Source organism: Blennius ocellaris (assembly GCF_963422515.1).
Source record: "Blennius ocellaris genome assembly, chromosome: 3".
NCBI lineage: Eukaryota > Metazoa > Chordata > Actinopteri > Blenniiformes > Blenniidae > Blennius > Blennius ocellaris.
The window spans coordinates 693,407-706,447 of record NC_137652.1 but is presented as its reverse complement, the minus strand read 5'-3'; the positions used below and the strand labels follow the sequence as shown (position 1 = coordinate 706,447).

Sequence of the window (13,041 nt, the reverse complement as noted above, 5' to 3'; positions counted from 1 at the left end):
ATGAGACGAAGACATGAGGTGAAGACATGAGGTGAAGACATGAGACGAAGACATGAGGTGAAGACATGAGGCGAAGACATGAGGTGAAGACATGAGGTGAAGACATGAGAACATGGAACCTCCTAGCGTCCTGGTGAGACGCTGCAGAACCTTCAGTAATTCATTTGTGTCATTTGGGAATCGCTGAGTCATCACTTTCCTCTGAAGCTCAAGACTCTGGTCCCGGGACTCACCGGCCGGCGGCTGTCCTGAGGACGGAGGACGAGGAGGACGAGGAGGACGAGGAGCGGGTCACCTGCTTCCTCCTGGACTGCTGCATCTCAGTCACAAGACCTGGAGATCCAGAGATCCCAGTGAGACCAGGACCAGAGAGACCAGGACCAGAGAGACCAGGACCAGAGATCCCAGTGAGACCAGGACCAGAGAGACCAGTGAGACCAGGACCAGCAGTAATCCAGGATCCTGAGGTTCAGTCCACTGCTGGTTTGAGGCTCCAAACGTTGTGACCTTGTTCCTCCTCTTCCTCCCTCCCCGTCCAGCATGTACACACACACACGCACACACACACGCACACACACACACACACACACACACACACACACACACACACACACACACACACACACACACACACACACACACACACACACACACACACACACACACACACACACACACACACACACTGAACCAGGTATGTTTACAGCTGCTATAAACTTTCACAAATGCCTAAAGAATCATTTCACTGCCAAATGGAAGCAGAATCTCGACTGCTTGTTTTTATCACTGAATGAGAGACGGAAGGAATTAAAATGTTTTTATCACTGAATGAGAAACGGAAGGAATTAAAATGTTTTTATCACTGAATGAGAAACGGAAGGAATTAAAATGTTTTTATCACTGAATGAGAAACGGAAGGAATTAAAATGTTTTTATCACTGAATGAGAAACGGAAGGAATTAAAATGTTTTTATCACTGAATGAGAAACGGAAGGAATTAAAATGTTTTTATCACTGAATGAGAAACGGAAGGAATTAAAATGTTTTTATCACTGAATGAGAAACGGGAGGAATTAAAATGTTTTTATCACTGAATGAGAAACGGGAGGAATTAAAATGTTTTTATCACTGAATGAGAAACGGAAGGAATTAAAACTGTGCTTGTGTTGAAATAGAAAAGGTGTTTGAGGCATTTTGTTCCTGCAGGGACTCCAGCCCCCCTTGGACGGGACTGGAGGAGTCCTGGGTCACCAGGGACTCCAGCCCCCCTTGGACGGGACTGGAGGAGTCCTGGGTCACCAGGGACTCCAGCCCCCCTTGGACGGGACTGGAGGAGTCCTGGGTCACCAGGGACTCCAGCCCCCCTTGGACGGGACTGGAGGAGTCCTGGGTCACCAGGGACTCCAGCCCCCCTTGGACAGGACTGGAGGAGTCCTGGGTCACCAGGGACTCCAGCCCCCCTTGGACGGGACTGGAGGAGTCCTGGGTCACCAGGGACTCCAGCCCCCCTTGGACGGGACTGGAGGAGTCCTGGGTCACCAGGGACTCCAGCCCCCCTTGGACAGGACTGGAGGAGTCCTGGGTCACCAGGTTCTGTGAGGAGAGAGACCCAGAGCAGCCCGGGATCCGGTTCACTGCCGTCAAGTGAGCCCGCACTCAATTTTAACTGCGCTTTTATTAGCGCCTTTACGGTAAAACACAAGACAGCGTGCGGCCGCAATGCTGGAAGGAAATCCTACAAAATTAAAGCCCTGAAAGCAACGACAGACAGTCTGTTTTCAAAATGCAATAAAACGGAATCCTTCATAGGTTTACATCTAATTCCACTTCAGAGCAATACTAGACATACTTCTTTACTATTGCAAGTAATATCAAAGAATATTACTGTAGACATTTGGAGAAAAGTACTCTTAAAGTAAGTACTTTAATTTGTAAAATTGTATATAAGATACCTCTATTCTACTAACTGTGTGCACTTTCCTTGCCTATTCTACTAACAGTTTGCATTCCTCTCCTTTCCTCATGTCCTCAAGAGCTGAATGCAACAAGTACATTTCTCCACTGTGAGATTAATAAAGGCGATCTTATCTTATCTTATCTTATCATCTTATCTTATCTTTTCTTATCTTATCTTATCTTATCTTATCTTATCTTAAACTTGGAGCAAATTAACGAAGACAAGACCATTATTTTCGATCAACAGATCCAAGTTTAAAAGTACTTTTCTCCAAATGTCTACAGTAATATTCTTTGATATTACTTGCAATAGTAAAGAAGTATGTCTAGTATTGCTCTGAAGTGGAATTAGATGTAAACCTATGAAGGATTCCGTTTTATTGCATTTTGAAAACAGACTGTCTGTCGTTGCTTTCAGGACTTTAATTTTGTAGGATTTCCTTCCAGCATTGCGGCCGTACGCTGTCTTGTGTTTTACCGTATAGGCGCTAATAAAAGCGCAGTTAAAATTGAGTGCGCGCTCACTTGACGCCAGTTCCGGTTCTACCAGGGTCTGTCTGGTCCGGCCCAACCCGGGACGGGTCAACACGAGTTTCACCGGAAATATGAGGTCGAACATGAAACGCTGACAGAAATGAGTTTGACGTCCTTTAAAGGGTTAAAACCTCGAGCAGACTGCGCACACCCGGAAAAACACGTGACCACGTGGAGGCGCGTCGGCGTGAGCACGTGGCTTCCAGCGGCGTCAAGGTTACGCACGGAAATGCACACCGGATGTCCCGCGTCCCTACAAAAGTAAAATACGTAACCAAGTTATTCAGAAGTTCCTTTTCTTTCTTTTTTTTTTTTAAAAGTGAAAACAAAACCAATACCAATATTAATATGCAGATCATTTGTGATGTTTTACTTTTTGCGGTAAATACAAGTTCAGCTCCATGAACCTTAAAAATGTAAATAAACTGCATTAAGTCATCTTTAATATGTCCAGTGAACACAGATTATTTACGTAGTAGGCCCAGTAAACGCAGATTATTTAATCCAACAGCTCAAGGGGACGCAGGTTATTTAGCTACTATAATCACTCATGTGAACACAGATCATTGGCTTTTGTAGCTCCAGTGAACAAAGATTATTGAATTTATGAGCTCCAGTAAACAAAGATAAATTATTTCAATCTCTCCAGTAAACACAGAATATTGAATTTATTAGCTCCAGTAAACACAGATGATCTAAATTAAAATCCCCAGCGAACACAGGCTATTGATTCTAAAAGCACCAGTGAGGAAGTCCAATTATAACTGACTCGTAGGACGCGGTTTCCATTGAACGACCGCCTTCAAGGCTTTTATTGCGAAGCGCAGAACCGGAAGTCCCGCCCCTGCCGAATCCCTCTCACATGCGCTTGTGTTTCCTGGACGTTGCTTTCCTCGGAGAAGAGCAGCGACTCGTCCAGCGAGCAGGTAGCCGCACTCTCTGCCTCCTTTCGCCGCTTTTATCACCTCGAGTCGCTTCTGGAGCAAAACTCTGGTTTCCTGCGACGTTATTGATCCGAGCGGCTCGATGTTAGCATCGTTAGCTCGTCTGCTAACCCTCACACACGATGGTTTATACTCTGATCACGTGATCAATACGAAGGTTTATACTCTGATCACGTGATCAATATGATGGTGACAGACTTCCATTGTGTTTTCCTCAGATGGATGAAAACCGACCGGCGGAGGTGAAGGAGGTGATGGAGGTGATGGAGGTGATGGAGGTGAAGGAGTTGAAGGAGGTGATGGAGGTGAAGGAGGTGAAGGAGTTGATGGAGGTGAAGGAGGTGATGGACGTTGCCATGACGACACAACTGGAAAACCTTGCGGTGACTCCTGACGAGGCTCCGGGAGAATCAGGGGGGGTGAAGACCATCCTGGTGTGTGAGGAGGAGGAGGGGGGGTCTGACGACTCAGAGAGGTACACACACACACACACACACACACACACACACACACACACACACACACACACACACACACACACACACACACACACACACACACACACACACACACACTGACAGCTGCTCATTGTTCTGGTGTCAGAGTTTCTCCTGAAGAGCTGCACGTTTTGCAGACGTTGCTGCGTTGCTGCGTTGCTTTGCAGATGTTGCTGTGTTGCTTTGCTCATGTTGCTCTGTTGCTTTGCTCATGTTGCTCCGTTGCTTTTCTCATGTTGCTGCATTGCTTTGCAGACGTTGCTGCATTGCTTTGCTCATGTTGCTGTGTTGCTTTGCTCATGTTGCTGCGTTGCTTTGCTCATGTTGCTCCGTTGCTTTGCTCATGTTGCTGCATTGCTTTGCAGACGTTGCACGTTGCTGCGTTGCTTTGCAGACGTTGCACGTTGCTGCGTTGTTCTGAGTGTAAAATCCGTCCAAACCGCAGCAGGTTGTCATGAACAGCAGGACGGCACAGTGCTGCTACACTAGCCTGCTGGCCGGCTGCAAACCCTGGACTGGACTTCCTGACTCGTTCCTCCACGTCTCACTGAGACCCGCCTCCCTTCAGGGATCCAGTCCACAGTTTGCAGCCAGCAGAGAGCAGTGGAGTCGTTCCAGCAGCAGTCAAGCGGACGAGGCTCGGAGGTCAGGACTTTCCGGTCCAGTATCAGAACCCTGGACCGGACTGGACTGGACCGGACTGGCTCGGCCCGTCGTGCTGAAACGCTCTTTACGACCATACCGCAGAAAACTAATGTTCCTCTTTCATGTCTTCAGTGATAGTTCTTCGTCTTCGTCCTCTTCGTCGTCCTCCTCCTCCTCCTCCTCGCCGTCCACCCGAGTGCTTGAAGATTTTGATGACGACGAAGGCTTCAGTCAGCCGGCGACCATCAAAACCAGAGACGAGGTTCTTCTCGAGGTTCGTCTTCAGCTGCTCATTTCTTTGATCTGAATTCGGTTCCAGGTTCGTTCCAACAGACCGACGTGACGCTCAGCGACCTGCAGGGGGCGCCGGCGACCGGGCCATTTAAAGTGTCTGTTTCAACTCGTCTTCAAAGTCTGGATTTTAAGCTTTGAACTGTTTTTATAGCAGGTGTTGACGGACCAATCAGAGACAAGTGATGAACCTGAGGCTTTGATGTGTGTTTGATGTGCGTACGGAGGAATATATATGTATTTTATATATTACATTTTCATATAATAAAGTTAGAAAAGTTAGTTTCCGTCTCGTCGCATCATAAACTAAAGTCGGATGATTTTGTGTGACGAACTTTTTATATAACGACGATTTACTATTTAGTGTGTTGACTCATTGTTCTCATGAATAATTAGAATCGTTTTAGTTTTTATTTATGATTGTGTGTGTGTGTGTGTGTGTGTGTGTGTGTGTGTGTGTGTGTGTGTGTGTGTGTGTGTGTGTGTGTGTGTGTGTGTGTGTGTGTGTGTGTGTGTGTGTGTAGGATCTCCCAGCTGTGGAGGAAGTGTGTCTGACGTTACCAGAGGAAGCAGAACTGGTGCCGGTGGGAACCGTCTCCAGTATCGTTCAGCAGCTCGGTACACACACACACACACAAAATGCTGTCTGATAGAAGTCAGAGCATCACAATGCTGAGGTGTGTGTGTGTGTGTGTGTGTGTGTGTGTGCAGTGGTCATCCAGTCCCTGAAGGACACGCCCCCTCTGATCGATGACAGCATCATCTTCCGCTCTGACAGGCTGGCGGTGGGGAAGGTGAGTGTGTGCAGGTTGTTCATACGCCGCGCCGGGCCGCTCCCAGTCGAGCTGTGCTCGCCGGTAATGCGCCGTGCCGCCCCCCCCCCCCCCCCCCCCGCCCCCCCCGCTGCAGGTGTTCGAGGTGTTCGGCCCCGTCTCCAGCCCGCTCTACATCCTGCGCTTCAACTCCCTGGAACAGATCAGCAGCAAACAGCTGGAGGAGGGACTGATGCTGTACTACGCTCCCAGGCTCAGGGAGTACACCGGCTACATCCTGACCCAGCACCTCAAACTGTGAGCACACACACACACACACACACACACACACACACACACACACACACACTGAGTGCGACTGTTTGATTATTTTATCTGATTAGTGTGTCAAAGTCTGTTTTTCTTCCAGTTTTAAAGGTTCTGACGCCTCCTGGAGGAACGACCAGGAGCCACCAGAGGAGGTGCACACACACACACACACACACACACACACACACACACACACACACACACACACACACACACACACACACACACACACACACACACACACTGCCGCTGACTGTGATAATAAATATTGTGCAGCTCCAAGTTAACTTTGAAACACAGAAAAATCAAGAATCCTTTCATCCTGTTGAACCTTTCATCTCTCCTCTTCCTCTTCCTCTTCCTCTTCCTCCTCCTCTTCCTCCTCCTCTTCCTCCTCCTCCTCCAGGCTTTGGATTACAGTGACGATGAGAAGGAGCAGGAAGCAAAGAAGAAAGGGAAAAACCAGAAGAGGAGGGGGCGGAGCAAAGCAGGTGGGCCCAGTTCACTTCAATTCAACTTTATTTGTAAAGCGACAAATACAACCTGGTGCTTTAAGGCCCTTTTACAGGGAAGCTCCGCCTCCATTGTACTGGTGGAAAACCTGGGAACCTCCAGGGGGCAGCACTGAGAACCAGTGTGTAGAAACCTGAGGAACCTCCAGGGGGCAGTACTGAGAACCAGTGTGTAGAAACCTGAGGAACCTCCAGGGGGCAGTACTGAGAACCAGTGTTGTGTAGAAAATATTATCTTCCTTAATGAATATTCTTGTAGTGAATATGAACTCATTATATTTGTTGTTTGTAAATGAGGGGTGTCTAAACTGTCCCCCAGGACCCCTGTCCCCCAGGACCCCCCTGTCCTCCAGGACCCCTGTCCTGCAGGTGTTAGTCTCCCTGCTCCAGTGCTGATGTCCACAGACGGGGGGACAGGGGGACGGGGGGGACAGTTTGGACGCCCCCCAGGGTGGAGGCGTCTGTCCTCAGTCGTCCTCTCCTGACCTCCACTCTTCTTCTCTTGTTCCCGTCCAGACGCCGCGGCCCACGTTACCCAGAAGCCCTTGCAGCAGCGGCGGGAGGCGAGGGGTTTCCCCCCCCGGCCCCCAGGGCCGTCGTTCAGGCACCAGGAGCGTCAGAGCGGCCCGGCGCTGTACGGCCACAACCCCCCCGCACAGCCCTACCCCCTGTACCCCCCTCCCCCCTGCCCTTACCCCCCCCCTCTGCACAGCTACCCCCCGCCCAGCTTCCCTCTCTTCCCCCCTCCCCCGGCCTTCTTCAACCCTGCCTTCACCTCCCCCCTCTGGCCGCCAAGCTCCGCCCCCTTCTCTGACTACCCCCCTCCTCCCCCGCCCCCTCCCCCGCCTCCCCCCCAGTGAGAACCCCCCCCTAATAAATCCACTTCCTCATCACGACGCTCTATAAACCTGCAGACACACGTTTCCATTGAATCTTTCCAAAATAAAATCCTTTTTTATTTTTTAATGATCTTCAAGTGTCTCGTCAGTCGTTTTCTCCTTTCAGGACCAGGGAGTCGTTTTCTCCTTTCAGGACCAGGGAGTCGTTTTCTCCTTTCAGGACCAGGGAGTCGTTTTCTCCTTTCAGGACCAGGGAGTCGTTTTCTCTCTTCAGGACCAGGGAGTCGTTTTCTCCTTTCAGGACCAGGGAGTCGTTTTCTCCTTTCAGGACCAGGGAGTCGTTTTCTCCTTTCAGGACCAGGGAGTCGTTTTCTCCTTTCAGGACCAGGGAGTCGTTTTCTCCTTTCAGGACCAGGGAGTCGTTTTCTCCTTTCAGGACCAGGGAGTCGTTTTCTCCTTTCAGGACCAGGGAGTCGTTTTCTCCCTTCAGGACCAGGGAGTCGTTTTCTCCTTTCAGGACCAGGGAGTCGTTTTCTCTCTTCAGGACCAGGGAGTCGTTTTCTCCTTTCAGGACCAGGGAGTCGTTTTCTCCTTTCAGGACCAGGGAGTCGTTTTCTCCTTTCAGGACCAGGGAGTCGTTTTCTCCTTTCAGGACCAGGGAGTCGTTTTCTCTCTTCAGGACCAGGGAGTCGTTTTCTCCTTTCAGGACCAGGGAGTCGTTTTCTCCTTTCAGGACCAGGGAGTCGTTTTCTCCTTTCAGGACCAGGGAGTCGTTTTCTCCTTTCAGGACCAGGGAGTCGTTTTCTCCTTTCAGGACCAGGGAGTCGTTTTCTCCTTTCAGGACCAGGGAGTCGTTTTCTCCTTTCAGGACCAGGGAGTCGTTTTCTCCTTTCAGGACCAGGGAGTCGTTTTCTCCTTTCAGGACCAGGGAGTCGTTTTCTCCTTTCAGGACCAGGGAGTCGTTTTCTCCTTTCAGGACCAGGGAGTCGTTTTCTCCTTTCAGGACCAGGGAGTCGTTTTCTCCTTTCAGGACCAGGGAGTCGTTTTCTCCTTTCAGGACCAGGGAGTCGTTTTCTCCTTTCAGGACCAGGGAGTCGTTTTCTCCTTTCAGGACCAGGGAGTCGTTTTCCACTCTTTGTGTTCCGTCAAATAAAAGGTTTTATCAACTTGATTTAACTCCGAGTTAAGAACTAGTAGGATGTGACTGACAGATGTTGGCAGCTGGAGGAGGGACTGATGTTTGAACCTGGTTGGTTAGTGAAGGACACAGGTTACTACCCAGACCTCTGGTTTACCTGGTTGGTTAGTGAAGGACACTGGTTACTACCCAGAGCTCTGGTTGGTTAGTGAAGGACACAGGTTACTACCCAGACCTCTGGTTGGTTAGTGAAGGACACTGGTTACTACCCAGAGCTCTGGTTGGTTAGTGAAGGACACAGGTTGCTACCCAGACCTCTGGTTGGTTAGTGAAGGACACAGGTTGCTACCCAGACCTCTGGTTTACCTGGTTGGTTAGTGAAGGACACAGGTTACTACCCAGACCTCTGGTTGGTTAGTGAAGGACACAGGTTACTACCCAGAGCTCTGGTTGGTTAGTGAAGGACACAGGTTACTACCCAGAGCTCTGGTTGGTTAGTGAAGGACACAGGTTACTACCCAGAGCTCTGGTTGGTTAGTGAAGGACACTGGTTACTACCCAGAGCTCTGGTTGGTTAGTGAAGGACACAGGTTACTACCCAGAGCTCTGGTTGGTTAGTGAAGGACACAGGTTGCTACCCAGACCTCTGGTTGGTTAGTGAAGGACACAGGTTACTACCCAGAGCTCCACAGGAGGGAGCTGAGGAACGACCATGAGAACCATGAGAACCTCGGTGACTCACTTCCTGTGGCCCAACCAGCCAGCAGGAGAAACAGGAAGTGGCTGCAGCAGTCGGCGGCGGCGTCTTCATGGCCGTGTTCTTTCGCTCCCGCGAGCCGGACGGCGGCGCCGAAGTGGCCGAGTACCAGCAGTTCTCCAGGTCGGACCCGGAAGCGGCCGCGGCCCCTGGTAGAGCGCCCCCACCAGGTGAGTTCACCTGGTCACTGCGGCTTCCTGTCGCCAGCCGAGGCTCATCCTCTCTGTGCTGCACAGCAACCAGACACCTGCAGGGGGTGCTGCTGAGCTTCGGCCTGCTGTGTGTCGTCCAGGCCTCGCTCAACCTCGCCCTGAGGCTGGGACCAGGACCAGGAACAGGACCAGGTACGACACCAGGAACTAGACCAGGTACACTACTTGGTGCAATACTAGGTACACTACCAGGTACGATACCAGGTATGATACTAGGTACACTACCAGGTACCATATCAAGTACACTACCAGGTATGATACCAGGTATGATACTAGGTACACTTCCAGGTACCATATCAAGTACACTACCAGGTACGATACCAGGTATGATACTAGGTACACTACCAGGTACCATATCAAGTACACTACCAGGTACGATACCAGGTATGATACTAGGTACACTACCAGGTACCATATCAAGTACACTACCAGGTATGATACCAGCTGCAGTACCAGGTACACTACACACAAGAGACTCATCTGGTTCTCGTGGCTCTGATCAGTCTGATGGAGGAGCTTTGAACCACACACACACACACACACACACACACACACACACACACACACACACACACGCATTGTGTGTGTGGTGTGTTTGATGGTGGTTTGTGTTGCGGAGGGACAGACGAGGAGACGCAGGAGGAGGACAGCTGTCCCCAGGGTTGGGTCCCGTCGTCCTCCAGCTGCTACTACGTCTCGTCTCAGAGGGCGAGTTGGGACGGGGCGAGAGAGGACTGCAGGACCAGGGGGGGCGACCTGGTCGTCATCAACAGCCTGCAGGAACAGGTGTGTGTGTGTGTGTGTGTGTGTGTGTGTGTGTGTGTGTGTGTGTGTGTGTGTGTGTGTGTGTGTGTGTGTGTGTGTGTGTGTGTGTGTGTGTGTGTGTGTGTGTGTGTGTGTGTGTGTGTGTGTGTGTGTGTGTGTGTGTGTGTGTGTGTGAGAGAGAGTAAGAGTGTCTCTGATTGTCCCCCTGCAGGACTTCCTGGACGGCCTGGTGGAGACAGCCTGGGTCGGCATGACGGACCGGGGGACAGAGGGAGTCTGGACCTGGGTGGACGGGACGGCGGTGGACAGAGAGGGGTGAGACGTCCTCCTTTAGTCTGGACTGGGAGGACGGGACGGTGGGGGACAGAGAGGGGTGAGACGTCCTCCTTTAGTCTGGACTGGGAGGACGGGACGGTGGGGGACAGTGTTTTATTTTGTCATTTTGTGTTTTGTTTTGTCAGTTTGTGTTTTATTTTGTCAGTTTGTGTTTTGTTTTGTCAGTTTGTGTTTTATTTTGTCAGTTTGTGTTTTGTTTTGTCAGTTTGTGTTTTATTTTGTCAGTTTGTGTTTTATTTTGTCAGTTTGTGTTTTATTTTGTCAGTTTGTGTTTTGTTTTGTCAGTTTGTGTTTTATTTTGTCAGTTTGTGTTTTATTTTGTCAGTTTGTGTTTTATTTTGTCAGTTTGTGTTTTATTTTGTCTTGTGGTTTTATTTTGTCTTGTGGTTTTATTTTGTCCTGTGCGTTTGTTTTGTCCTGTGGTTTTGTTTTGTCCTGTGGTTTTGTTTTGTCCTGTGGTTTTGTTTTGTCCTGTGGTTTTGTTTTGTCCTGTGGTTTTGTTTTGTCCTGTGGTTTTGTTTTGTCCTGTGGTTTTGTTTTGTCTTGTGGTTTTGTTTTGTCCTGTGGTTTTGTTTTGTCTTGTGGTTTTGTTTTGTCCTGTGCTTTTGTTTTGTCCTGTGGTTTTGTTTTGTCTTGTGCTTTTGTTTTGTCCTGTGGTTTTGTTTTGTCCTGTGGTTTTGTTTTGTCCTGTGGTTTTGTTTTGTCCTGTGGTTTTGTTTTGTCTTGTGCTTTTGTTTTGTCCTGTGGTTTTGTTTTGTCCTGTGGTTTTGTTTTGTCCTGTGGTTTTGTTTTGTCCTGTCTGGTGGTGCAGCGTTGTCTTGTGGTGTCCCGTCACACTGCCCCCTGTGGCCTGAAGCGGTGTTGCGCTGTGCTGCAGGCTGCGCTGGGCCCCTGGACAGCCGGACGGGGCCTTCGGAGGCGAAGACTGCGGGGACATCCGGGACATGACGTCCTTCAAGGGTCTCAACGACTTCGGCTGTGCTTTTCCTTCTCAGTGGATTTGTGAGAAAAACCTCATGAAACCAGTTTAAACTTCTGATGTAACTTCTGAAGTAACTTCTGAAGTAACTTCTGAAGTAACTTCTGAAGTAACTTCTGAAGTAACTTCTGATGTAACTTCTGAAGTAACTTCTGTCTTTCCTCCTTCAACAAAGTTTTAAATTCCATCGTGAAACATGGACTCGATTCTGACGAGAACTTTTTAAACTATTTCCATCAACTGACTCTGTCCCTATAGAGTGTCCCCTGTTGGACTCACGTCTTCAAACGGTCCTTGTCCCTATAGATTGTCTCTGCAGTGTCCCCTGTTGGACTCACGTCTTCAAACTGTCCTTGTCCCTATAGATTGTCTCTGCAGTGTCCCCTGTTGGACTCACGTCTTCAAACTGTCTTGTCCCTATAGATTGTCTCTGCAGTGTCCCCTGTTGGACTCACGTCTTCAAACTGTCTTGTCCCTATAGATTGTCTCTGCAGTGTCCCCTGTTGGACTCACGTCTTCAAACTGTCCTTGTCCCTATAGATTGTCTCTGCAGTGTCCCCTGTTGGACTCACGTCTTCAAACGGTCCTTGTCCCTATAGATTGTCTCTGCAGTGTCCCCTGTTGGACTCACGTCTTCAAACTGTCCTTGTCCCTATAGATTGTCTCTGCAGTGTCCCCTGTTGGACTCACGTCTTCAAACTGTCTTGTCCCTATAGATTGTCTCTGCAGTGTCCCCTGTTGGACTCACGTCTTCAAACGGTCCTTGTCCCTATAGATTGTCTCTGCAGTGTCCCCTGTTGGACTCACGTCTTCAAACTGTCTTGTCCCTATAGATTGTCTCTGCAGTGTCCCCTGTTGGACTCACGTCTTCAAACGGTCCTTGTCCCCATAGATTGTCTCTGCAGTGTCCCCTGTTGGACTCACGTCTTCAAACTGTCTTGTCCCTATAGATTGTCTCTGCAGTGTCCCCTGTTGGACTCACGTCTTCAAACTGTCTTGTCCCTATAGATTGTCTCTGCAGTGTCCCCTGTTGGACTCACGTCTTCAAACTGTCCTTGTCCCTATAGATTGTCTCTGCAGTGTCCCCTGTTTGACTCACGTCTTCAAACTGTCCTTGTCCCTATAGATTGTCTCTGCAGTGTCCCCTGTTGGACTCACGTCTTCAAACTGTCCTTGTCCCTATAGATTGTCTCTGCAGTGTCCCCTGTTGGACTCACGTCTTCAAACTGTCCTTGTCCCTATAGATTGTCTCTGCAGTGTCCCCTGTTGGACTCACGTCTTCAAACTGTCCTTGTCCCTATAGATTGTCTCTGCAGTGTCCCCTGTTGGACTCACGTCTTCAAACTGTCCTTGTCCCTATAGATTGTCTCTGCAGTGTCCCCTGTTGGACTCACGTCTTCAAACTGTCCTTGTCCCTATAGATTGTCTCTGCAGTGTCCCCTGTTGGACTCATGTCTTCAAACTGTCTTGTCCCTATAGATTGTCTCTGCAGCGTCCCCTGTTGGACTCACGTCTTCAAACGGTCCTTGTCCCTATAGATTGTCTCTGCAGTGT

The 13,041-nt window shown here is 49.5% G+C and overlaps 2 protein-coding genes across 2 annotated transcripts in view; both read left to right on the top strand.

The window, feature by feature from the left end:
• The first annotated feature begins 3,350 nt into the window (after positions 1 to 3,350).
• LOC308145743 (uncharacterized protein) lies at positions 3,351 to 7,357 on the top strand. The gene is made up of 9 exons (XM_080517276.1): positions 3,351 to 3,416; positions 3,653 to 3,909; positions 4,709 to 4,850; positions 5,392 to 5,485; positions 5,579 to 5,661; positions 5,777 to 5,937; positions 6,050 to 6,101; positions 6,356 to 6,440; positions 6,978 to 7,357. The coding sequence occupies exons 2-9, from the start codon at positions 3,653 to 3,655 to the stop codon at positions 7,319 to 7,321; spliced, it is 1,218 nt and encodes a 405-aa protein (XP_080373402.1). The 5' UTR covers positions 3,351 to 3,416; the 3' UTR covers positions 7,322 to 7,357.
• Positions 7,358 to 9,488: 2,131 nt separating this feature from the next.
• Positions 9,489 to 13,041, top strand: part of LOC308149129 (E3 ubiquitin-protein ligase TRIM39-like) — a 21,117-nt gene continuing 17,564 nt past the window's right edge. Inside the window, exons 1-4 of the mRNA XM_080520797.1 lie at positions 9,489 to 9,539; positions 10,033 to 10,193; positions 10,384 to 10,487; positions 11,386 to 11,510. Of these exons, the coding sequence (XP_080376923.1) occupies positions 10,423 to 10,487; positions 11,386 to 11,510 (190 nt within the window). The 5' untranslated portion in view covers positions 9,489 to 9,539; positions 10,033 to 10,193; positions 10,384 to 10,422. The remainder of the gene's footprint in view (positions 9,540 to 10,032; positions 10,194 to 10,383; positions 10,488 to 11,385; positions 11,511 to 13,041) is intronic.